Genomic DNA, 25,706 nt, shown 5'->3' on the forward strand with positions numbered 1-25,706 from the left:
CCTCAATACATATTTTGGTCATGGGCTTTCAGTAGTTAGAGAATCACTGGGTGCATTGTCAGTTGCCTCCAGTAGCTGCATTTGTAGAAAACTCCTCTGAACTTTTTTGTCAAACCAGAGGGCCTCTGTTGCAGAATCTCTAAGCCTCTTTTGGACACAAATCATGCACAACTGCAGAAGCAATCTTAGAAAATATAAAGATGAACTGAAATACATTGTTTTAAAATTAATTAATAAACAATCATGATAAATTAAAAAAAACTCTTTGTTGAACCCAAATTATCTGTGTGGAATTAACATTTACAAATAAACATATTTTAAAACAGTCTCCTTCTTGATTTACATGTTGTGGAGAGGGAGGGAGTTATACATAGTATATTTTTTATAAAGATCATATGCCCTGTGTGTTGTTATCCTGCCTGAAGGATAAACCAAAGTAGGCTGTAATGGAGAAACCAACAAGAAAAAAAACAAGAAAGATACGGTGCTATGATATAGTATACCAAGAATCCTTAATAAATTAATGGGAAAACCATTAATTGGGGGAATGGCTGGATGAAGCCAGTCTGGGAGTGGGTCTGGGGGGACAAAAACCCAGGATAAAAGGGAATAGTAGAAGCTTAATGAAGTTGGCCTAAAGAAGAACTGGGGCAGCGGGTTGTCAGTAGACTGAGACTGACACCCAGACTGACTGAGACACATGGAGACAGAGAGACCATGCTATGAGGAGCACACTCTTGCTCCCAACTGGAGATGGGGGTTAGTTGGGCTGAGGGGAACTTACAAATGCTTGCAAGGAAAGATGTAAGGTATAGGTAAAGGGAAATGTGCATATAGGACTGTTGGTTGTTGTAACCCTTTGTTATGCATGGTTGGTACCTTCGTATGATACAATAAATGCTTTGTTTTGAAGAAGCTGTTTTGAGTCACTCATCAATCACTCAAGTATCGGGGGTAGCCATGTTTGCATCTACAAAAACAACAAGGAGTCCGGTGGCACCTTAAAGACTAACAGATTTATTTGGGCATAAGCTTTCATGGGTAAAAAACTCCATGCATCCGAAGAAGTAGATTTTTACCCATGAAAGCTTATGCCCAAATAAATCTGTTAGTCTTTAAGGTGCCACCAGACTCCTTGTTGTTTTTGTAATCAACCACTGTTGTGGGCTCCTGGAGGCTTGCAGGTGCCAAACTCATTTGAGCCTGCTAAATTAATACCGGCTGGGGGGAAAGGGGGGGGGGGTTACCCAAGAGACCCAACCTAAGAAAAAGTGGTTGGACCACATGGTTCCAGTCAGAGTGAGGTGCTGGAAGCCAGACCTGATACCTAAGGGATGCACTCCAAAGGGACAAAAAGGGGTCAAAAGCACAGCTAGTCCTGTAACCATGACACATTCCAAGCCCTTATTTCAGTGAACTGTTTCCTACAGTTGGTGACATCTACTATTTCAGCAATATAAAGAACGCAGCTTCCTTTATTGCTTTAAATATGTTGTTGACTGTTATAGAAGAAACACAGAACCCTTCACTCAGCTTTTGGCAGATACAAATGCTTTCATTTTACCTTTTATATTTAATTACTATATTTTTTTATCTTTTTGGTTTTACTCTCACTTCAGGTTTTAAGTTAAGGAAGCGGTCCATCACAAATGAACCTACAGGAGGCACTGGAGGGACAGGAAATTGCCCTCATTTGCTTGAAGCTATCCCGTGTGAGGAGCCCTCTTGCTATGACTGGCGAATAGTGAGACTAGAAGAGTGCATACCAGACAATGAGAAGCAGTGTGGGCCTGGCTCTCAAGTTCCAGAGGTGGTCTGTATCAACAGTGATGGTAAGATGTTTGCTCAATAAATGTATGGTTTAAGTCACTCACTTGTTCTGAGGAGACAGATTCAGAGTGAAAATGTAACATTGCTTATTTCTCTCTCAGGTTAGTCGATCTTTGAGACAAAGCCTTTTGATTAGAATTGATTGCTCTTTACACAGGCCACATATGTTGTGGCCACCAACTGATGTAGTACTGGGCTCTTCTTTCCATAGATTTTTTTCAGATGAAGCTTCTTGAGTGGCCTCCTGAGAAAAGGAAGCCAAAAATAAACAGTAAATGAAAAATGAACAGGAAGACAGGGAGTTATTGCCTGTTGGGTCAAATTCTTCCCATTGTAACTTCATTGAATTCCCTTATGTAATTCCACTGATAAATTTGTCCCACTGTGTCCAAATGCAAATAAATATTAAGGGTGAGTAAAGTAAAGTGCATTGCCACTGGAAATATCTGGGAGCTAGATAATCTCTTTATATTAAAAAACAAAGTATGATGTGTGCTATGAAGTTGGTTTGACAGCCTGTGACATGCATCAGCCTGCCTCACTTCGCTTGCCCTTCTAGCTATAATAAATTACAGCAGTCAAGAAGAATACCACTATTATTCAATTATCTTTTATGAAAGAAAGAAAAAAATTACTTTGCATAGCATTAAGTCTTAACAACTCACTTTGAAAGCTACACACTTAAAAAATATTTTAATCTACAAAAGGCTCTCGTAAGAATGTTGGGATAGTGTTCGTTATCTGTTGGTAATGTTGTAGTCTACTCAGAGCTGCATATACATTAAAAATAATTGTATTGGCTACAGTAGAGCAGAGACCTGTAAGTACCATATATATGATTAACCAAGAGGTCACCTGTTAAGTGTTTAGCAGCTGCACCAAATGTTGTTTTGTAATTATACTGGGCATAGGGAATTAGAGTTGATTACTTGTACAGACGCTGTATCTAGGTTTGAGCGTTGGTCCTAGATTTTGTTTCATAATTGAGTTTGGGGCTCAACTGGGAAAACTAAGAATTAAAGTGTAACTTTTATTTTTGTGTACGTAACAAAGAGAATTGTGTGTTTAGTCCCTAACAGTTTTTATGTCCCAGAATGAGATTAATGATATAGAATGACACGAAAACATGATTTACAGCTTATCCTCCTTGCACAGCAACATTCCTTCATCCAAGATATTCCCTTTCTGCCTTTACTTGACAATAATAGTAGAACTGTTTCAGATTTTTTGTATGAAAAGATTTCTGGTGAAATTTTGTCAGAAATTAACATTTTTGCTTATCAATTCTGATGTTGACGTTTTCTATTTTAAAAAAAAATTCAGTAGAATATGCACAAAAAAAAAGCGGGGGGGGGGGGCTGGTTTTCATTTTACTGGATTTTAGGTTGGTTTGTTTGTTTTTCTTTGTGGTAGAGTTTGTTTGCTACTCTGTAACTTTTGATCAGTTTAGTATGTGATTAAACAGTGTAACTTTTCCTGTCCCCTAACTGGATTATTGTAACTATAATATATCTGGGAGCAAGTAGTTGAGTCACTTAACCTTAACCTTTTACAGAGAGGGCAGTTCTGCTCTGTTTGACCATATTCCAAGGGCCACTGAAGTCAATGGGTGTCCTCCTACTGGCTTGAATGAGCTTTGGATCAGGTCCTTTGTGAGGGACTTAGAACAGAATTTAAGTTGGGAGGGTTGGGGTTATTTGTGTTCAGATATTAACCCTGTTATTTTTCTCTGAACCTTTCTAAATTGTTGCTGATCATCTTAGTTTGTTGCTAAATAGTGTACACCTATAGTTTGCTGATGTAAGTGCATTTGTCTTACCAGTGAGTAGTCTGACTTCTGTGTTGGTCTTTGTGGTAGAGGCTGGACAGTGGGCACAGACGCTGCTTCTGGGTGAGAGGAGTGGTGATTACTCATTGCTGTAGTTGTGTGTGTCCCAAACAGAGAGAGAGAGAAATTGTATATTTCATGAGGTGAAGAGGAAGCACTGGGAGAAGAAGCTTTTTGGTGCTTCTTGGCTGTCACAGGATAATGTCTGCCAGCTGTGCGATACAGCTTTGTGAAAGCATGTTATCACTAAATGATAATGTAATTGGCCATGGATCAGGCCCAGCAAATGTGTGTATGTTTTGAGGCCTAATGTAGGCTTTACAATAAGCGCAACAAAATGGATGCTAGTGTGCATTTCAACCACATTCAGGTTTGCGAGAGTACAGATGGTATGTGTCCAGCTGACAATGCTTCTACAGATGAGCAGCGGTGACTGCATCTTCCTGTAGCTGTGCGTGTTCAACAGAAACAGTCAGACGCACAAAGTCAAACACATTCCATGTCAGAAGAGGAGAAGGAATTTGTATGAGGGATACTTGACTGTAGCAGGTCAATACCGACCAGCTGCTGGAAATGGTCTAAGATGGCATGATGTCACTAAATAAATGTAAATGTAGTGTTATAACAACAGCCTATAGTCATTCAAACTCTTTTTTCAATTTTTTAAAAAAACCTATAAATAAGACACAGTATGGAAGAGAGATTCTTAAATCATCTAGTTAGTTCATTTTACTACATTATTCACCATCTCCACTTCCCAGAAGTTTCCTCCTCAAAAGAGGAAGAAAAAGAGATGGTGCCGGAGCAGATCTCCTTCTCCCTACTGTCCTCATGATCAATAAGACCTGCCTCCTGTGTGAGTCTCAGTGACAGTGCTGATGCTGGAGAATCCAGAGGAGAAAGGGTAGCCCTACATCTTGCTATCCATTGGAAGGATTCCTGCTCCCAGATTCTTCTCCTACTTGGCCACCACTCTGTTTTTCTCTGTCACTGCCTTCTCCCTCTCCTTCAGGGCCGCCTTCAGCTGCTCAGTGGCCATCCTCTCCTCCTGAAAGGCCACCTCACCTTCTCTGAGGTGAACTCCTCCATGGTGCAGCTTACCAGGTGTGCTTGAGGAACCAGGAGGCGGATGCAGTAGCTCCTGCTCCTCTTGTTTATCAGGAGGGACCTGAGCCAGAGCTGGGGAACTTTAAACTTGGCACTGTTACTGAGGATGATTCCACAGGAGCCATGTCCCTGCATCACCATCTGCAGAGGTGGCAGGGAGCAATATATGGCTTCCCTGGAACTTTGCATACTGTTTACAAATTAATTCCTCCAGCTCTGCTCCTCCTGCACTTCTGTTGTTATTGCTGCTCCTTCTCCTTTGGCACTGGCAGCTCTCTCTGGTTCTCCTGCTCTACAAACCCCTTCTTCTATAGATCCAAGTAGTGCTTTCATGTTCAATCGCCTTCTCCACTAGTCATATTTGGTTTTAACAAATGTTTCCACCCTTTTTCCTTCTTCCTCTTTCTGTCTCTCACCCTGTCTAACCAGTCCACCAAGCAGACAAAATGATGAGAACCCTTATTTTCTTAACATTTTGTTTCTGAAAATGAAAACTTTTTCTTCAAAGTCAAAAAGTTTATTTTTCAAAAAAAATATTTTAAAAAAAGGATTAAAATAGTCTACTTAAAATTTGGAAAATATTAGAAATATGACTTGTTGTCCATCTGAAATGAGCCCCAGAAAGCTCATGGATATTTCCAGCAGCTCTAATTAACACCCACAGTGGCATCCAAGTTTACACACACATTTTACACTGTATGCAATATTTAGCACCAGAAAAGATGGCAATCAGGAGTCACAACCTAGAGCAAAGCCTCACATTTCCACAGTGAGAATTTTTCTCCTCAAGTGCAGCTGCTGGTAAGAAAGCATAGGGCCAGCCAGGAAATTGCAGTTGTGCCACCAATAGTGTAGGGATCCAAGCCATCGTTTGCACTGCGTGTCTTTAAGACCAGCCCTGATGAAAAGCTTACCATAAGAACAACCATACTGGGTCAGAGTAATGGTCCATCTAGCCCAGTACCCTGTCTTCTGACAGGGGCTAATGCCAGGTGCTTCAGAGGGAATTAACAGAACAGGTAATCATCAAGTAGTCCATCACTATTGCCCTTTCCCAGCTTTTGGCAAACAGAGGCTAGGGACACCATCCCTGCCCATCCTGGCTAATAGCCATTGATGGACCTATCCTGTATGAATTTATCTAGTTCTTTTTTGAACCCTGTTAGTGTCTTGGCTTTCACAACATCCTGTGGCAAGGAGTTCCACAGGTTGACTGTGCATTATGTGAAGAAATACTTTTGTTTGTTTTAAACCTGCTGCCTATTAATTTCATTTGGTAACCGCTAGTTCATATGTTATGAGAAGGAGTAAATAAAACTTCTTTATTTACTTTTTCCACATCAATCATGATTTTGTAGACCTCTATCATATCCCCCCCTTAGTCATCTCTTTTCCAAGCTGAAAAGTCCAAGTCTTATTAATCTCGCCTCATACAGAAGCTGTTCCATACACCTAACCATTTTGTTCCCAATTTTTGTACCTTTTCCAATTACAGTATATCTTTTTTGAGATGGGGCAACCACATCTGCACAGAATATTCAAGATGTAGGTATACCATGGATTTATATAGAGGCAATATGTTATTTTCTGTCTTATTATCTATCTCTTTCCTAATGTTTCCCAACATTTTGTTAGCTTTTTGACTGCCGCTGCACATTGAATGAATGTTTTCAGAGAACTATCCATAATGACTCCAAGAACTCTTTCTTGAGTGGTAACAGCTAATTTAGATCCCATCATTTTATATGTATAGTTGGGATTATGTTTTCCAATGTGCATTTCTTTGCATTTACCAACACTGAATTTCATCTGCCATTTTGTTGCCCAGTCACCCAGTTTTGTGAGATCCCTTTGTAACTCTTCGCAGTCTGCTTTGGACTTAACTATCTTGAGCAGTTTTGTATCATCTGCAAATTTTGCCACCTCACTGTTTACCTCTTTTTCCATATCATTTATGAATATGTTGGATAGGACTGGTCACAGTACAGACCCCTGGGGACACCACTATTTACCTCTCTCCATTCTGAAAACTGACCATTTATTCCTACCATATGTTTTCTATGTTTTAACCAGTTACTGATTCATGCGAACCTTCCCTCTTATGCCACGACAGCTTACTTAAGAGACGTTGGTGATGGATCTTGGCAAAGGCTTTCTGAAAACCTAAGTGCACTATATCCATTGGCTCACCCTTGTCCACCTGCTTGTTGACACCTTCAAAGAATTCTAGTAGATTAGTGAGGCATGATTTTCCTTTGCAAAAATCATGTTGACTCTCCCTCCAACAAATCGTGTTCATCTATGTGTCTGATAATTTTATTCTTTACTATAGTTTTAACCAATTTGCCTGGTATGGATGTTAGGCTTACTGGCCTATAATTGCTGGATGGCCTCTGGAGCCTTTTTTAAAAATTGGCATCACATTAGCTATCCTCCAGTCATCTGGTACAGAAGCTGATTTAAATGATAGGTTACATGACACAGTGAGTAGTTTTGCAATTTCACATTTGAGTTCCTTCAGAACTCTTGGGTGAATACCATCTGATCCTGGTGACTTATTACTGTTTAATTTATCAATTTGTTCCCAAACCCTCTCTGCTGACATCTCAATCTGGGACAATTCCTCAGATTTGTCACCTAAAAAGAATGGCTCAGGTTGGGAATCTCCCTCACATTCTCAGCCATGAAGGCTGATGCAAAAACTTCATTTAGTTTCTCTGCAATGGCCTTATCGTCCTTAGGTGCTCCTTTAGCATCCCAATCAACCTGTGGCCCCACTGGTTGTTTAGCAGGCTTGCTGCTTCTGATGTACTTAAAAAAATGTTTGCTGTTACTTTCTGAGTCTTTGGTTAGCTGTTCTTTAAATTCTATTTTGGCCTTCCTAATTATATTTTTATGCTTCACCTGCCAGAGTTTATGCTCCTTTCTATTTTCCTCACTAGGATTTCACTTCCACTTTTTAAAGGATGCCTTTTTATCTCTAACTGCTTCTTTTACTTTATTGTTTAGGCACGGTGGCACTTTTTTTTTATTCTCTTACTATGTTTTTTTAATTTGTGGTGTACATTTAAATTGAGCCTCTATTATAATGTCTTTAAAAAGTTTCCATGAAGCTTGCAGAGATTTCATTTTGGGCACTGTACTTTTTAATTTCTGTTTAGCTAACGTCCTCATTTGTGTGTACTTCCTGTTTCAGAAATTAAATGCTACCATGGTGGGCTACTTGGGAGTTTTCCCCAGTTATTGTACCCAGCACTGACTTTCTTCTGCGTAGGTAACAGCTGTTTGGAACTATCTCCTTGCCGTGGTTTTCTGATTCCTCTTATATGTTGCTCTCCTGGTAAGGGTTAATTGTAATGTCCATGCTGATGCCTAGTGTATTTAATTGAAATTTTATGAATATTTCTCCTCAGACTTCAGTAGTAGCCATTCTCATCCTTTACATGTTTAATGATGTTTATCCACCAAGATACACTGCATGACTTTGGTCCTGGGAATTAGTTAAATTTTGTACATATTTTTTTTAATTGTGTGACTACAGTAAAGCAGCATGTTGTAATGACCCAGACCAAGGCTGTCAAGTATCATGCATCTGCTGTGATACTCTCACAAGTGGATCTGTAATGCAGCCTGCTGAAATGTTGTGCATTCAGGTGGGTTGCAGAAATTGCTTGCAGCTGCTCCTCCTGGCCACCACTGGCTACTGTGGTGCCTTCTATGCAAGCAGCCTCTCGACCTCCCTTTCTGGTAGAAGGGTAGTGGAAGAACAGTGGCGGCAACAGCAACAAGTGGAGGCTATAACAGAAGGTGAGAGGCCCACTGCTAGACCTAGCCTCTCCCAGGTATCCCCATCCTACCACCCCAAGCAGCCTGCAGATACCTCCTTCCCCGCCCCCCCCCCAGCACCTCCACTTACCCAGAGACTTCCACACAGCTCCCACCCATCACCTAACTATCCCCCCCCCCCCCCAGATAGGCCCTGTGGATGCCTCTAGACCCAGCTCCATGTCCTACACAACTTCTCACACTGCTTGGGGAAGTGTGCATTGACGATATCAGTGGAAGTTCATGGTTGTTTGTGAATTAGCTACCTAGCTCTTAGGTAGCCTAAAAAGTGCACACTGAGTTTTAGAAAACTTTGCAGCTACGAATGACACAATGGAGAAGAAACAACATTAGGAAAAATATTAAATCAATATCAACGTTTTCAGCCTGGAACCAAAACTAAACAAAACCTTTTGCTTAAAAATTCTTTCTCTTCTTTAATGATTTCCATCCAGCATTCTCTGTCTAAAGCTGAATGTGACAAACTCAAATTAAACAGCCAAAGCTTAAACCTCTGCAACAGAGGAATTGGTCAAAGGGACTTAAGTACTTTAAAATGTAAATGTATTTCTCCTTAGGCTTCTGCATTACACAGTGAAAGAAGCTGATATTTTAGATTTAAGAATGTGTGTTGCATGGTAAAATCATTGTTTTATCATTAGCCATACCATAAAACAGATCAGTATCTTCTCTTTTTGTTTTTCTTGCATCATTAAATGTGTATGAAATACAATTAGTTGGGAATATCATGTTTCAACTTGAGGGCTCTTATTTTACTATTAGAAGCAAATAGCAGTGTTTGTGGGGGTGTTTCATATAATTAGGATGAGTTTATTCCATTTGTTGCAAAGATAGGCGTCATTACAGCCTTTGAGACAATACAAGACAATAGATTATCATTGGGTGTTACTGCTGGAGGCCTGTGATTGTCATGCTCTTTCCACAGTGGATTGCAGTAATCAAAATTTTCATTCAGGCTGAAAAAATCTGACAATCAGTACTCCAGGTTGTCATTGTGTGGATTATAATGAACTTTGATGTGCTGTATTATAAAAATGGAACTTCAGCCCTTTTCTGTCACAAGGAACCCTTTCAAAATATTTATCTTGGCTTCTCAGACTTTATATCAATGCTACTTATAAAGGAGTTGCTTCAGGAAAACTGTTTTCTCATGCAAGAGCAGCAAAATTAGATCAAGACTGATCAAAAATTTTATCTCATATGGATTATTTTGCTAGATGTCTGTGGTGATGGGTGAAGAATTTTCTGTGCTGGAGATTAACCTTTGTGAATAGCAAAGTTACTTAAATGTTAAACTTGTGTGTAGAGATTAAATAGTATTATTGTAGATAAGCTTTTTTGCTTTTAAAATAGATATGCATTTAATTTTAACTGGATTTAACGCAGTTGATAAGAGCCAGTCTGACAGTGGTGTAAAGTGAATTCCTCTATATTTATCCACAGATCAGGCACAGCACAGTCAATACAACCTTTTCCATCAAATGTTTCTTTAGCCTCTGAAAGCTTTGTCTACACTAGAAAAATTGCTAAGCCTTTTTTGGTACAAGTGCAGATGCACCAGTGCTATTAATGGCATAAATTCTAGTGTTAATAGGGCACAATCAGTTTTACCATCATGTTGTCGTACCCTGTAGGTCTATACTAGAGTTTCCATCATTGCTGGCCCCACTGCTGAAAAATGGCTACAAAATTTCCTAGTATAGATGCATCCAAATAGTAGAAAAAGAGCAGTTTATTTATTGTGTCCATTCAGTCCTTGGAGTTTCTGCTGAAACTGCCTGCCTGGGTACCAGTTGTGGTGGTGGTCTCTGTGGTGTGCTCCTGGCACTCACTGAAATTGCCTGCTCATTTTACCCAGGCCACTTTCAATTGAAACTGATATAAGCTAGACCTACAAGTGAATTAGAGGTGAAAAGTTTAGTATCCTATTATATGCATCTGCAGAATTACCCTATCAACTTCCATTTGCTCAGATATTTATGTATACAACTATAATGTGAAGGAATTTTGACAGTATTTATATTTGAACTCAGGTTAATTTAACTATACCATAAAACACTAGATCAAGGACAGCCACAGAAGTCTGTGAATAAACTATTGATCTAAAATCTTTTTAATATACAGGCATCATTTTCTACAAATGTGCTATACTTGATGGAATATGTCTCACTTGTTAAGGGCAGATTATCCATGGACCTTGTGCAGATTCAGATTATTGGGTTTTAGTCACCTGTGAGGGGATAGGGAGAAGGCAAGGCCCCATATTCTTGTCCCTCCTCCATCCAACCAGCAGAGCTGGCAGGCCTTAGAGGGGAAAGCTAAGGCAGCAATGTGGACCTTAGTGTATATGTAAATTTCTACTGACTGAAGTAGTAGAACTGTTCTTTCAACTGCATGGGTAGAGGTTTATGCTTATGCAGCTGACAGTCATGTGTTCTATTCCTGATACGATGCGTGTATCATTGAGATTAATGGGAGTTTTGGCAGCCCAAAGCATGCAAGATCAGACCACCAATGAGAATAGTATATCCTAATGTCATGAACTGTGACCACATTCTTAAAGACATCAGAGTCATCAGCCATCAACATATGCATATCCTCAGGAATAGAAGTCATGACCCTTGTGACATTGCACTCCATATGCTTTATAAAGATATGTTTATAAGTGTGAATATGATGTAACTGGAATATGCTTTATGCAAAAGGTCTCTTGTAAGGTATCGTTACAAAGCTTATGATCTACTGAGTGTGTTCATCCCATTGTTTGCATGTATTATTTCTATGTCTGGAGTTAGGAGAATAAGATATAAACTTATATTACTGATGTAAACGTGTTAAGTGGAAGGCATTAAGGGTGTTTCAGAATGAATCAGCTGTAAATGGCTCTGTTTACTTGCAAACCTTCCTGGGTAAAAAGAACAGGAGTACTTGTGGCATCTTAGAGACTAACAAATGTATTTGAGCATAAGTTTTCGTGGGCTACAGCCTACTTCATTGGATGCATGTCTGCTTCCTGGGTAAGTGCTGGCCAACCTTGGAAGAGTGGAGACTAGGGATCTCACAGGACATGTGACCATGTCACCTGGTACTGGAATCCATCTTAAACCTATGGCTTTTCCATTTAGGAGGAGGGGTGGGGATCCAGAGAGACAAAAGATTCCCGCCTTGTGCCAAAGCTATAAAAGCGGGTGGAACAGAACAAAGGGGGCTGTGAGTCATGAGAAATCCCCTAGTTACCACCTGAGCTGGAACTAACAAGAACTGTACCAGGGGAAAGGATTGGGCCCAGACTAAGAAGGCATCTAGTCCCAGAAAGAAACTTATTGGAACATCTCTGAGGGTGAGATTTACCTGTATTTAGTTTCTTAAATGTATTAGGCTTAGACTTGTGTGTTTTGTTTTATTTTGCTTGGTAACTTACTTTGTTCTGTCTGTTATTACTTGAAACCACTTGAATCCTTCTTTTTATACTTAATAAAATCACTTTTGTTTATTAATTAACCCAGAGTAAGTGATTAATACCTCGGGGAGCAAACAGCTGTGCATACCTCTCTATCAGTGTTATAGAGGGCGGACAATTTATGAGTTTACCCTGTATAAACTTTATAGAGAGTAAAACGGATTTATTTGGGGTTGGATCCAATTGGGAGCTGGGTGCTGGAGACAGGAGTACTTGCTGAGCTGTTTTCAGTTAAGTCTGCAGCATTCGGGGCTTGGTTCAGACCCTGGGTCTGTATTGCAGCAGGCTTGTGTGTCTGGCTCAACAAGACAGGGTTCTGGAGTCCCAGGCTGGCAAAGAAACTGGGCTCAGAAGTATTTCAGCACATCAGGTGACAGTCCCAAAGGGGTCTCTGTGACTGAACTCGTCACGACCCTAAGCTACATGACAATTCTAAATATTTCAACTTTTTTTCTTATTTTACTCTGCAAATCCACTTTTTTAATGTAATGATTTCTCTGGTGTATTTAGTTTCTATTGATGACATTGTATGGTACTTTCTTTGATAGTAAGATAAGACACATGCAGTCTTAAATTTTCATTGTATTGTTGTTTTATTTTTACTATAGCTTCATGACTGATTTCTGCCTTTTGTCTGAATCTGTTACCATTAGGCTTTGTACCATTTCCAGTTAGTTTTCTTTTAAAGGGATGTGAAATGCTTCTTTATGGTGTCCATTAATCTTTTTTGTATGCAAGTGATATTATAATGATTGCACTTTAAATATTTCTACTGGTTTGAAACTTTTTACCTCCTATACATTTAGGGCTTGATCCAAATCCCAATTCAATCAATGTAAAGACTTCCACTGATTTCAATGAGCATTGGTTCAGTTCCATAATGGGGAATAATAGTAAAATAGGCAGAAGCTTTGTAAGCGTGCTTTGTGTATGAAGACTCTGTTCTCCTACATTTTGTCATTCAGACAATCATACATATTGGCCCAGCATTATAGAATGAAAAAATAAGCAATGTGTGGTTTTGTTCATGCTGGTTATTTAAAAAAAAAAAAAGAAGAAAGTATCCATCTTCTAGAAATTTCAATTGTCATTTCTAAAAAGTTTCCCTGGGTCAGATTCAGAGCTCAGTTGCACAGAATTACTGAGTTTTTTCTATACTAGCGTAAGTGAACTCATATCGGAACCTGGCCTACAGTCTCCAGTCAAACTAGAAAACTTCAGGAACTAATGACAGTTGCCTTCAGCAAATCATGTACTACTTACAGGAACTGAGATTATGTGCACATTAGTCATTGTTTCTTGAGATAAATTTCCTAGGTAAAATCATTAAGAAATTGATTAAGAATGTTCTCTTCTGGCTGACAGCTTTTGGCTGACTGCCATGCTGCATTTAAAGTTGCATTAATACAGAACGCTGCAGAAGCATTCTTTAGTTGGGTTCTTTAAAGTAAAACACATAGGACATGATAGTTGTAACCAAATACTTGATTTATCTACCCACATGGAATTATTGACTCTCTCTATGGGACATTTGGTGTAAATAAGGATTTGTTACTGGAAGCATTGATGGGAAAATATAGTATTTTGAAAGCTCTTAAATATGATAACAAATGGCAATAAAAATTTCATAGTACTGGATTGTGAAAACATTTGTAGGTAACAAGTTTTGCTATATATATTATCTTTTATTTAAGGATTGTAGTAATTTTTAACATCATTCAATGGAGAGTGCTGTTTTAAGCTTTGTGATTATAGAACTGATATAAAACAGATTAAAATTTGATTATTTTTATGCTGATTAAAGATCCTTTTTAATTCAGTCAACCCAATTCTTCATGTTTTTCAGCTTAGCATTGGGAGAGTAAACATCCTTGGTAAAACCTGGAATAGAACGGATGCCTTTGCATTTGTATGCCATAATATAGTTTCTTTTGGTGGACTGATTTAAAACACATCACTGTGTGTCCCATCACCTCCCAGTTGATCTGGAAGAGTAATGCATTGATTTCTGTTTTTAAAAAAAAAAAAGAAATTAAATTACAGCTACATCTGTGTGATGCAATAAATTAGTGTTTTGTCCAGGAAGGTTCTAGATGGATTGCAGACCTGGTGTGGAGGGGAAGCCTCAGGGAGTGGGGCAGGGGAATGTTGGAGACTGAGCTCTCCCACCGTGCGGCTCCTGTGCCATTGAGCTAGTTCTGGCTCCCCATTCTGGAATTTGCAGTCTAGTGCATGGGGTCACAACACCACTCAGGTTTGGCCTGGCCACCCATCTATCATGACCTGAGTGGTGCTGTAATCCTGAGTGCCAGACTGCAACGCCTGGAGCTGGGAGCCTGGCTCAGTCCCATGGGATAGGAGCCACCGCTGTGACTCACTCTCTAAATTTCTCCTCTGCACTGATGCTGGGATTAGGATTGTGGTGCTGGTTGGAAGATGGTGGGATTAGAATTGTGGGGCTGCATGGAATGTGGTGGTGCCCCCTCAGCAAGGTGAGGAGGAGACAAAAGCAGAAGAGGAAAAGGACACCGGCCTATGATTCTGGAAACCCCCCCCACCCCCCTGCCCCACTTGAATTTGGACCCTGGATGGGTTGCAAAAAAAAAAAAAAGACAACATGCGGTCAGTGGGTTACCTTAGTAAAAAGTTTGGGGACCACTGCAATCAACTATGAATCACAGTGTAGTGGACCTTTGCTTCTAATTTATCAAATGCTTTTGGAGACAGATTTCAGAGTAACAGCCGTGTTAGTCTGTATCCGCAAAAAGAAGAACAGGAGTACTTGTGGCACCTTAGAGACTAACAAATTTATTAGAGCATAAGCTTTCGTGGACTACAGCCCACTTCTTCGGATGCATCCGAAGAAGTGGGCTGTAGTCCACGAAAGCTTATGCTCTAATAAATTTGTTAGTCTCTAAGGTGCCACAAGTACTCCTGTTCTTCTTTTTGGAGACAGAGTTGCAGTTAATTGAGAATATGCTTTTTGCCTATATACAGAATTAATGTTGAGAAAGTATATAATGAAGTTTAGAGTATTGTCCCATCTTTGGCTGCAGAGTCACAAGTCATGGGTGGGGAGTTGGTTACCTGGTCTCAAGCAGTAAGTATCTGCTTTTCAAAAAATATAGGGTGGGAGCTCTCAATCACATGGCTTTGCAGAGAGAACTGGATGTGTTTGCCCTGGCCTAGGACTTCTATGTTTTTTGGGGGTAAAGCACCAATAGTCTTGTCTTTTATACCAAAGCTCAAAGAGTTTAGCTGTGAAGTTCCCATTATGGACACTCCCAACATCCTGCATCTGTTTTTGGTGGGATAACCCACATTCGCAGGTCGTGCTTGTTTTAGAAAGAGCTGATCAGTATTTCCTGATTGAGGCAAGGACAATCTTCAGTTCTATGATTGTGTGATGCCCACCAAAATGGGGACCTGGTCCTGAGTGGGGCTTCTAGGCTCAATCCTAATACAAATAAAAACCAGTAACAATTGTGGAGAATTCTTTAAAACCTTCATTTTTAAAGGTAGTTGATTTGATGCTTTTCAACCTTTCCATTGTCACTTTAAATCATGCCATTGTGAAAACAAGTGAAAAGGGCATAATAGCATGATTTAAGAATGGATTATAAAGCTGGATTTACAGCCTTATTGCTGAAATTTCTTGCTTTTGGATGTGCATTTTAAATCTCTTTTAAATCTTATTTTCTCCAAATGTTAGTGAAATAACTAGAATGGGCACTTAAAGTACAAATTTATACAAAATATATGCAAGAAAGATAATATTTAATGTATATATTTGTGAATTAAATACTAATCCGTTCTGAAACCTTGTGCTAAATCATTCAGAGGTGATATTCTCTCTTTGGAGGCAATGAGAATAATTTCTGTATATTCAGAGGAAAATATGTGTACAGACACAAAGAGATTTATGTTGGTGCTATGTATTTATATATCATTCTATTTCAGCGGTTCTGAAACTTTAGCAACCCGAGGACCCCCATTTTGATTTAAAATTTTGGGGGACCTCTAAGCCCCCCCCTCAGCCCGAGGCCCCACCCTGCCCCACTTCTTCCCACCCCCTCGCTGACTCAACCCCCCCTCCCTCCGTCGCTCACTCTCCCCCACTCACTTTCACCAGACTGAGGCGGGGGGTTGGGGTGCAGGAGGGGGTGAAGGGTGTGGGCTCTGGGAGGGGGTGAAGGGTGTGGGCTCTGGACTGGAGCAGGGGGTTGGGGTGAGGGAGGGGATGAGGGGTGTGGGCTCTGGGAGGGAGTTTGGGTGCAGGAGGGATGTGGGCTCTGGCTGGGCGGCGCTTACCTCGGGCAGCTTCTGAAAGTAACCGGCACATCTGTCTGTCAGCGGCTCCTAGGCGAGGAGTCAGGGGGTCTCCGCATGCTGCCCCTCCACGCAGGCACTGCCTCTGCAGTTCCCATTGGCCACAGTTCCAGGCCAATGGAAGCTGCGGTGTCAGTGCTCAGGGTTGGGGCAGTGCATAGAGACTCACTGCCCCACCGCCAGGGCCACAGGGATGTGCTGGCCGCTTCTGGGAGCGGCGCGGGGCCAGGGCAGGCAGGGAACCTGCATTAACCCTGCTGCACTGCTGGAGTTTTAGTGCCTAAAATCTCCTGGTATGGCTTCAGTAGCCTCCGGGAGATAGAGGGAGAGGGGAGGAGTTAAGTTGATCAGCTGGGTCCGCGGACCCCTTAGAGTACCTTCGGGGACCCCAGTTTGAGACATGCTGCTCTATTCCATTTGGCATATGCTGTATTTATGTTGTTATGGCAGACTGTATGAAGTTAAATTGTCGTAAGTGTTATTGAGCTATGAAGCTGTGAAAATAATACCCTGATAGATGGAGAATATCAAAGCAGCCTGTTATTTCTTCTGGCCTGACATAATTGAAATGTTGTTCTTATTTTTCCAGCCTTAACCTGCTGATTGTCTGACCTTCCTTTCAGATTATAATTTGTGTTGAGTTGTGATTAGTGTAATGTCTCTCTTTATCTGCCAGGAAATATCTGATTTCACAAGATGACCACTGTAGTGGTAACTTGAAAAGCCCTAAAATAATACGCGTCATTTCATAATGGTGGTATTGTAATCACAAGACTGAGTCATGAAGTGCTGTTTGGATAGTAAAACCCCAAAAGAAAAACAGGAGACAAGTTCTAAATGATATATTGATTGTAATGACTAGTTTAAAGAAGGAAGGCCTGTAGAAAACTTGCAGGAATTTATAAACTATTTCCAAGGAAGGAAAGGTAAAAGTTAAAAAAAAAAAAAAAAAAAAAAAAAGTGAAGTGTAAACATCTAGTCAGTTTTTTTGTGTTTTTACTGTACTGAATACCTGGGATGTTTGGAATAACATGCACTGTTTATCAATTTCTTCTGCTGCTGCTTCCTCTATGAAACATAGCTGAGCTAAATGCCTCAAAGTACAGATAGGACAAAATCCCCCACAAGAACTTACAACATACAGTAGAACAGATGTGGGCAAACTACAGCCCGCAGGCTACATCCTGAGCTCCTGGCCCGGGAGGCTACCCACAGCCCCTCCCCTACTGTTCCCCCTCCCCTGCAGCCTCAGCTCACTGCACCTCCAGCACGATGCTCTGGGTGGCGGGCAGCAGCGGCTCCAGGCACCAACGTTCCAAGCGCGTGCCTCGGGCGGCAAGCCGCGGGGGGTGGCCTGCCGGTCCCTGCGAGGGCAGTAGTCAGGCCGCCTTCGGCGGCATGCCTGCAGGAGGTCCAACGGTCCCACGGATTTGGCAGCAATTTGGCGGACGGTACGTCGAAGCCACAGGACCGGCGGCCCTCCCGCAGGCATGTCGCCGAAGGCAGCCTGCCTGCCGTGCTTGGGGCAGCAAAAAAGCTAGAGCTGCCCCTGGTGGCGGGGCTGCGATCTCCTGGGGCAGCGCAGCTGCAGAGCTGGGACCTGACCCGGTGCTCTGTGCTGTGTGGTGTGTGGCTGGTTGCAGCCAGGTGGTGCCTTTGCCTGTCCTGCTGCAGTTGTGTCGCCAGCCACCAGTGCTTCATGGAGCGCGGTATGGGGGCAGGGAGCGGGGGTGTTGGATAGAGGGTAGGGGAGTTCGGGGAGGGGGGTGGTCGGGGAGTGGTCAGGGGGCAGAGGGGTGAATAAGTGGCGGGCTGGTCAGAGGGCGGGGAACAGGGGGATTGAATGGGGGCACGGGTCCCGGGGGGCAGTCAGGAAGGAGAGGGGAGGTTGGATGGGGGTGGCGGTGGTGGTAAGCACCCTGGCAGCCCAGGCTGGTTTGTTTACCTGCCGTGTCCTCAGGTTCGGCTGATCGCGGTTCCCACAGGCCGCAGTTTGCTATCCCAGGCCAATGGGGGCGGAGGGAAGTGGCATGGGCCGAGGGATGTGCTGGTCACCGCTTCCTGCCACCCCCATTGGCCCAGAGCAGTGAACCGTGGCCAGTGGGAGCTGCGATCGGTCGAACCTGTGGACGCGGCAGTTGAACAAACTGGCCCAACCTGCCAGAGTGCTTACCCTGGCGTGCCACGTGCCAAAGGTTACCGATCCCTGGGTTAGATTCACAAAAGGTCATAAGTGCCTAGAAAAATCACTGGGATTCATAAAGCCTGAGTTAGGCACCTAGGCTCTCTATACAATGCATGGGTAGAGAGAACCTCTGAAGAATGGTATTCACAAAAGCCAACATGCTGACCAGGAAGTTGCCTAAGCTAGCCAATGGGAGATGCTGACAACTGTGTCACGGTGTTAAGCACCTAAGTCTGGGTTGCACGGAGGCACCTACCACTGCTTGGGAACCACCTCTCTTAAAGTTAGGGGCTTCAGCTTCCCCTTCCCTGTCCCCTCCCCACCCCCCCCCCCCCCCCGCAATAAATGCAGGAGGAGGAGGTTGTGGTGCCTCCCTTATAACTTTTAGCCCAGTGGTTAGAGGACTTACCCATGATGTGGAAGACCCAGGTTCAATTTCCCCCTGTGCTTGGTGGAGAGAAAGATGCTGCCTGAGGCAGCAGTGCATGCTCAGAGGCAGAAACTTGGGTGCCTAGGTAACTTTTATAGTGAAAACATAGTTGCCAAGTTATTCAAGTTGCCTACAGGTTGAGTGAGGGATTTTTAAATGCCTGTGATGCCCAATGTTGGATTTCGGTGCCAAAAGTAGCAGTTAGAAACCTAAGGCCTTTTGTGAATCCAGTCCTTGGCATAGGAATTTAGGCCAAAATGTTCAAACTGGGGTGCCTAATGTTAGGCTCCTAAATTCATATATAGGCACCAAAATAAAAGTAGTTTTCAAAGGTACTGAGCATCTCGAGCTCCCACTGAAGTCCATGAGAATTATGGAAGCTCAGCATCTCTGCAAAATCAGGCCATTTTTAGACAGCTGCTTAAATGTGGATTTAAGAACCTAACTTTAGGCACTCGATTGAAAACGTAGTCTGTAGAAATTAGTGGAATACTACCAGCATTTTGGGAACTGTTCTCCAATGGCTACCTTTGTTCTGATCTTCCCTATTATTTCCTTTATACATTTTTCCTCAAATTTGAATAATCCTGACTATCAGGATCCTTAGTCCAAATCTAGTTTGAATCCAAATCTAGTTCAAATCCAAACATCAGACTTCATGCACATCCCTAGGAATTAGTTAAGACTGGTTTAAATTCAGTGACGCTCTATGGCCTTTCCTTGGTTCTGTTATCCCACTGATGTGAGGGATTTGGGGTTTATTGTAGGGAAATAAATACTTGAAACCTTGTACCCAGTCAATAGTTACAGTAAAGAGGCATGTGAAAGCTTTTTGTGCCAGCAGCTGCTCTGGTTGCCTGTACCTGATGGATTTAAAAGCTAGGTGAATACCCAAAAATGAAAAAATAATACGGTTATAGTCCTTCATCAAATTTAAAAAAAAAAACAGATTGCATTTTCAAAGGAATGGTCTATAAAATATCTATGGCATAGTTGCTATTTTTCAAAATTATGTAAGAATTTTCCTAATTTTGGTGAAAGCAAGTTTTATGCAATCTCTGTTAAACTTTATGGAATTTCTATAACATTTTATAGAAACTAATTGGAGTAAGTCTTTATCTCTAAAATATTTTTTAATATATATTTCTCATAGAAATTCTGTAGAGTATTTTGGTTTGGCAAAACCTGTTGTCACTGGGATATTGTCTAAATCTCTCGCATCAGAATTTGAGGTACCTTATAAAATAACTTTAGTATTTTTGTCAAACATTTTTATAAATACATTAGAAATTTTCAAGTGATATAACCCTTTAAAGCAGCACTGTTTCTTTTGTTTCCTTATAGCACCATCAGCACTTTATCTTTCCTCACCTCATTCTGTTTAAAAGTGGCCTATTGGCCTGATATATTGATCTGACTTAGTCCCATGCCTAAAATTGATTTTATTCTCAATGGAACTGTCATCAAACTTTCTTTTTCTTTTTTAACCAAGATGACGTGATTGGTTTATTTAATTGTAGAAGGCAACTGTGCTTGGTTATGATCAATACATTTGTGTTCACTGCTCCTTATCATTCTCAGTATGACTACATTAACAACTGAACCCTGAAAATGTTCCAACTACCTGTCAAACTGTGCAGCAGAAACCTACTGCTATTCGGTAAGAAATGCTGTGCTGTTACAGTGCAGTGGGTACCTTCTGGGAAAACATTTATGATACCATATTAAATGTACTGTGGTATAAATTTTGATTATAAGAAGTACTGTGGTAAAGTCATTACAACATTTTAGTATTTGTTTACATTTTAACAATATCCACTGTAATAGTAAATTCAAATTCTAAATATTTTCTATTGACAAAAAATTGTATCAAATATATTTTATGTCAGTGAATATTAGGTGATAACAGAACGAGTGAAAAAGATCATTAAATATAACATCCAGAATAAAAAGAGTAATTTTCCCTTTTGATGATGATGTTGTTGTTGTTGTTGTTTTCCTTTTGTAATATCTACACTGTGTTTTCTCAGTCGATTAAGGTGGCATGTCAGCCAGCCATGCCAATTATTAAATTGGCTGTGCTACACTGTAAGTGACATCAGGCCATGTGATAGCAATGTTAAAATGTGCCCTCAGCATGTGCAATATGGTCACTCAGCGTGTGCACGTTTATAAAGTAGAGAGGCCAGTTATCATGGCACATCAGTAGAGCTGAAACATTCTTTTTTCTAAGAGGCATCTACATGATCTCCAAAAGCTGTGTTGAGTTTTCAGCTCATGTACTACATTCTGGGCAGAAGTAGGGTACAGTTAGAAAGTGACAGTGAAAAATAAGAGATTGGATTAATTAGTAAAAATAAATGTTTAAAAATGGAAACCAGAAAATGTCCTGGTGTTCTCACTGGTAACAAGAGAAAAGGAAGAGAACATTTTGCTCTTCTCCCAGAGGGGAGAATTGAAGGATGAATTAGGTGTTTGCATTTTCAAGGGGGAAAATTTAGTCCCCCCCCCCTACCACCAGCTGAATACCTGAGGATATTGCATTTTAAAATACATTTCTGAGTTAACATAGTTATGGGAAATATTTTTTTCTTGTTGTTGCTTAATCTGCCCTCCTTACATATGTGACAGATGGCACTGCATTTTACATCTAAAAATAATTATTTGGATGGGGGGATACTATTCCTCTCCCTGTTTTTATCCCTCTGTGTCAAATTAGAGGCTGTATCTACCTCACTGTAATCCTGATAGATGACTGTAATATAAATGGAGATACATATGTTCTCCCATTACCAAACATTACAATGGAATTACAGGAAGCATTAATATTGTACCCCAAAGTGTGGGTTCATTAGTTTTAACCAGTTACAGCCTAAGTATACATTGAAATTTAGTCCTCTAATTTTCAACAATTTTATGAGGAAATATGAATTTTTAAATGTGTTCCTGATGCATTTTTAAGATTGTCCCCATATTGCTTTCATGATTTCATCTTTCTGAGAAAGTGTTTTTCTTTGGACCTGTTTGTTCCTGCGACTATAATGCATAGAGGGAATCCAGAGCTAGTGCAGTAGGGAGAGAGTAGTTATTATGGAGAACACCATTTTTATAGAACACTCTTCTGGTTCTCCATTATACTTCTCAGTAGCCTCTCTTCCTGAGTATCCGAGGATCAGAACTTTGTGGCGATTCAAGGACAGGGAAGCAGAAGGTGGAGCTATGGAGTAGTCTATCTCTCTGGCATACTGTCCTTCAGATGCTATCTGGGATGAAATAACTCCTTCTGGCTCCCCTCTGTAGCTGCTGATGTGCAGAGATGTGAGGAGGTTAGCAAAAAGAAGCTGTGCTGTCAGCTGGGACTATGGTGAACAGATGTCCCAATTTTATAGGGACAGTCCCGATATTCAGGGCTGTCTCTTATATAGGTGCTTCATACGCCCACCCCATGTCCCAATTTTTCACACTTGCTATCTGGTCACCCTAGCTGGGACTGAGGTGAGGACAGTAGGGTTACTGTGGAGAGTCTGGAGAAAAGAACAATGGTTCTGGTAGATATCTCTGAGTTAGGGATAGATTTCCACATAGATTGTTGGGTTTTGCAAGATCACACCTCTTGCACAGCTCCTTAACTAACAAGAAAGCCTTCTCAACAACAACACACAACCACTTGCTCCTGTGTTTAGTGAAGCCTCTTCCATAGTCAGCCCTGCTTCTTCCTTCGGAAGTAGCCAGGTGTGGTAAGTTTTGAGCTCCGCCTACCTTTGCTTTTCAGTTATTTCTGCCTGGTCCTTGAATCCAGTATTATAGAAAAGGAAAGCGGTCTTTGTCTGACTCTTTCCAGATTGCCCCAGATAGATATTATACTGTAATTATGAATATTTATTTTAAAAAGGAGAAAACAACCATATTTGATTTTCTACAGTTATATTTTAAAAACAGTAGGAGGTTCAATTGCATATGCACAGTTGTGCATGTGGTCTGTTATTTGCACATGTAAAGGGCAAGTCAAATGACTCTGTGGTCACTTCTATATGCAGTTCCTGGTTTGTGTGGGCAGTCATGGTAACTGTGTGCACAAGATGCACTGGATACAGTTCCATGCGTGTTTGTGTGCACAACTCTCCTATTTAAAAACATTCATCGCTATTCACTTTATTAAATTGGTATTTTGCAAGTAGTGTCCCAAAGTACCATATTTCTTATTTTGCATTGCTATTGTCTTTTATCAAAACATATGCATTTTTAAAAAGTAAAGGACTACTCTAACAATAATGTTAAGTTCTGTTTTGAAACAAGAATCAGAGTAAAGTTGCAAATAAACCATTAAATCAGCTGATCTCAATACAATGATCTTTTCTTTTCATTTAATCTATTAGAGAAACATTCTTAGACCTCAGCATCACCAACAGATGTGAGAAACATTTGAATATTTATCTTCATTGAAATCAGTCCCATTTCTACTTAGGCTTCTTAAAAGAAAATGACTTCACGAATATGAGCTATCATCTAATTAAGACATAATTAAATGCAAATACTACTTAACAGAAGTAATTGAGGGAGAGGCCTGTGGTTAGGGAATTAGTAACTGATTTAATACACACAGCTAACAGCATCACCTAAGCAATAAATTGGAATGCAAGAACTACTATAGCTGATAGTGATTGCAAATGCACTGTAGCTGTTTTGTAAATTGCTATGTAATGCTACACCTTAAAGATCCTCAATTTTACAAGAATTGTGTTAAGAAATCAATTCAGGAAAACCATTAAATAATATGAACGTACTTGATTCTTATGATTCCTATGGTAAAGAAAACGAAAATAAATCAGTTTCTTATTAGCTAGTAAAACTCCTATGAGTAAAACTCCTGCCATGCTCCAAATCATGCTGACATTTGGGAATGGACACCCTTTATAATTATACCAGTTTGTTGATAGATTTTACTCATCTTCCACTTGAAATGTGTTGTCCCAGTTTAGCTGTGACTTTCCCTTTCTTTTTTTGCATATATTTGTACAGAATAGTATCAAAATGATGTTTCTGATGTATTACGGTGGAGAAATTTTAAAGGGCACTAATTTTCAACTTATGGGAAAAATACAAAGAAATAATATCCACTAACTTCTCATCCAGGGATTACTGAAAACCAAGGAGGCAATCAGGGTACAATGTATAGAACATATATACTTTAGTCAATGATCCACAAAATTGTTGAAAATTGTCAGTGCATGTCATAGAGAGAGAGATTCTTCCATGTCATACAAGTGGTCATTCAAGAACTGGAATAGAAAAGAGTTTCACAGAGAAAAAGAATAGTTTTGCTACTGTTAATAGGACTCTCAAATTTTATTTAATTAACATTAAAGCTGCCTTAGAGTCTCTGTTCTTTAGACATAAAAATAGGAACAGATATTGTCCAGCGCTTATAAATGGTGCTGAGGTAAACAGAAGGTTGTATAGTTCTTTGTATGACAACCAAAAATATTTACTACAAGGAAAATATCGAATTGGTAAGAGCAGAAGTTCAGACTTTGCTTCATGTGCTGTTTTACCTCCAAAACTCCTTCTTAAAAGGCTGGTATGTTCAAGAGGATTATAAATAATGACAAATTGCAGGTAAATGTCTTTTGTTTTGTCTACAATGGTTTATTTGATTAGGTTTCCAGCGATTAACTTCTCTACTATCCCTTACAGAATGAAAACTGGGTCCGCTTCCGCTGGTAGTGCATGGATTTTAATTAGAGACATATACTGTGAGGGAGAGAGAGAGAGAGAGTGCCTTCCTCAGTCAATACTATATAAGAAAAAAAGGTGAATTTACTAAGGAACCTTCAGTTTCAGCGTGAGGTGTGTTTCATTCTAGATTCTCATTCAGTGCACCAGAGAAAGTCAGAGTAAAGTCAGGGGGGGGAGAGGGGGAAGAGATAGCCAAGTGTTTCTAACTCTAGCTGCTGTCAGGTTCATAAAGGGGCAGAAATTATTTTTAACGTGCAAAATATTATGGATTTCTGTTCTTTACAATGCATTTCTGTCACAATTGTAATGTACCTCTCTCTCTTCCCTGTTCAACATTATTGGCTGCAACAGTATGTTTTGGAGGGAAAGGTTAGTGTGAGGCCCTTGTCTATACTTAAATGTTAGGTTGACCCTGCTATGTCGCTGGGGTATATGAAAAATCCACACCCTTGAGCAACATAGGTAAGCCTACCTAACCCCCAGTGTAGGTAGTGCTACGTCAACAGAAGAATTCTTCTGTCGACCTCACACACATCTCTCAAGGAGATGGAGAACCGTCCTGTCTACACGGAAGCACTACAGCGGCACAGCTACCATGCTGCAGCTGTGCCGCTGTAACAATTCAAGTCTAGACACTCTTTCAGTTGTAAATACAAAGCCAGAATGTTATGATTTCCAATACTAGACATACTGGGTTTTTCCTCTTCTAGAGAATTTTGGAGGAATCTAAACACTGATATGAAAGCTAGGAAATGGTAGCTGTCAATCATCTCATATTGTGTATTGGTGGTTTTTGTAATCTATATAATTACCCATTCAAAATTAAACTGAAAAGCAGCTATATTTAAGACAAGGTATTTAAAGGTGAAAGTCTAGTGTGCTAACTCAGGTTTGTTCCAAATTTGTAGTGATTTCCCATATTTTATTTATCTTATTTTATTTTTACCTGCCTTGT

At 40.5% G+C, this 25,706-nt stretch overlaps 1 protein-coding gene across 1 annotated transcript in view; it reads left to right on the top strand.

The window, feature by feature from the left end:
- Positions 1 to 25,706, top strand: part of THSD7A (thrombospondin type 1 domain containing 7A) — a 539,353-nt gene that overhangs the window by 388,993 nt on the left and 124,654 nt on the right. The window contains exon 8 of the mRNA XM_054020318.1: positions 1,620 to 1,832. Coding sequence (XP_053876293.1) covers positions 1,620 to 1,832 — 213 coding nt within the window. The remainder of the gene's footprint in view (positions 1 to 1,619; positions 1,833 to 25,706) is intronic.

This window comes from Malaclemys terrapin, chromosome 2 (genome assembly GCF_027887155.1).
Source record: "Malaclemys terrapin pileata isolate rMalTer1 chromosome 2, rMalTer1.hap1, whole genome shotgun sequence".
Lineage (NCBI taxonomy): Eukaryota > Metazoa > Chordata > Testudines > Emydidae > Malaclemys > Malaclemys terrapin.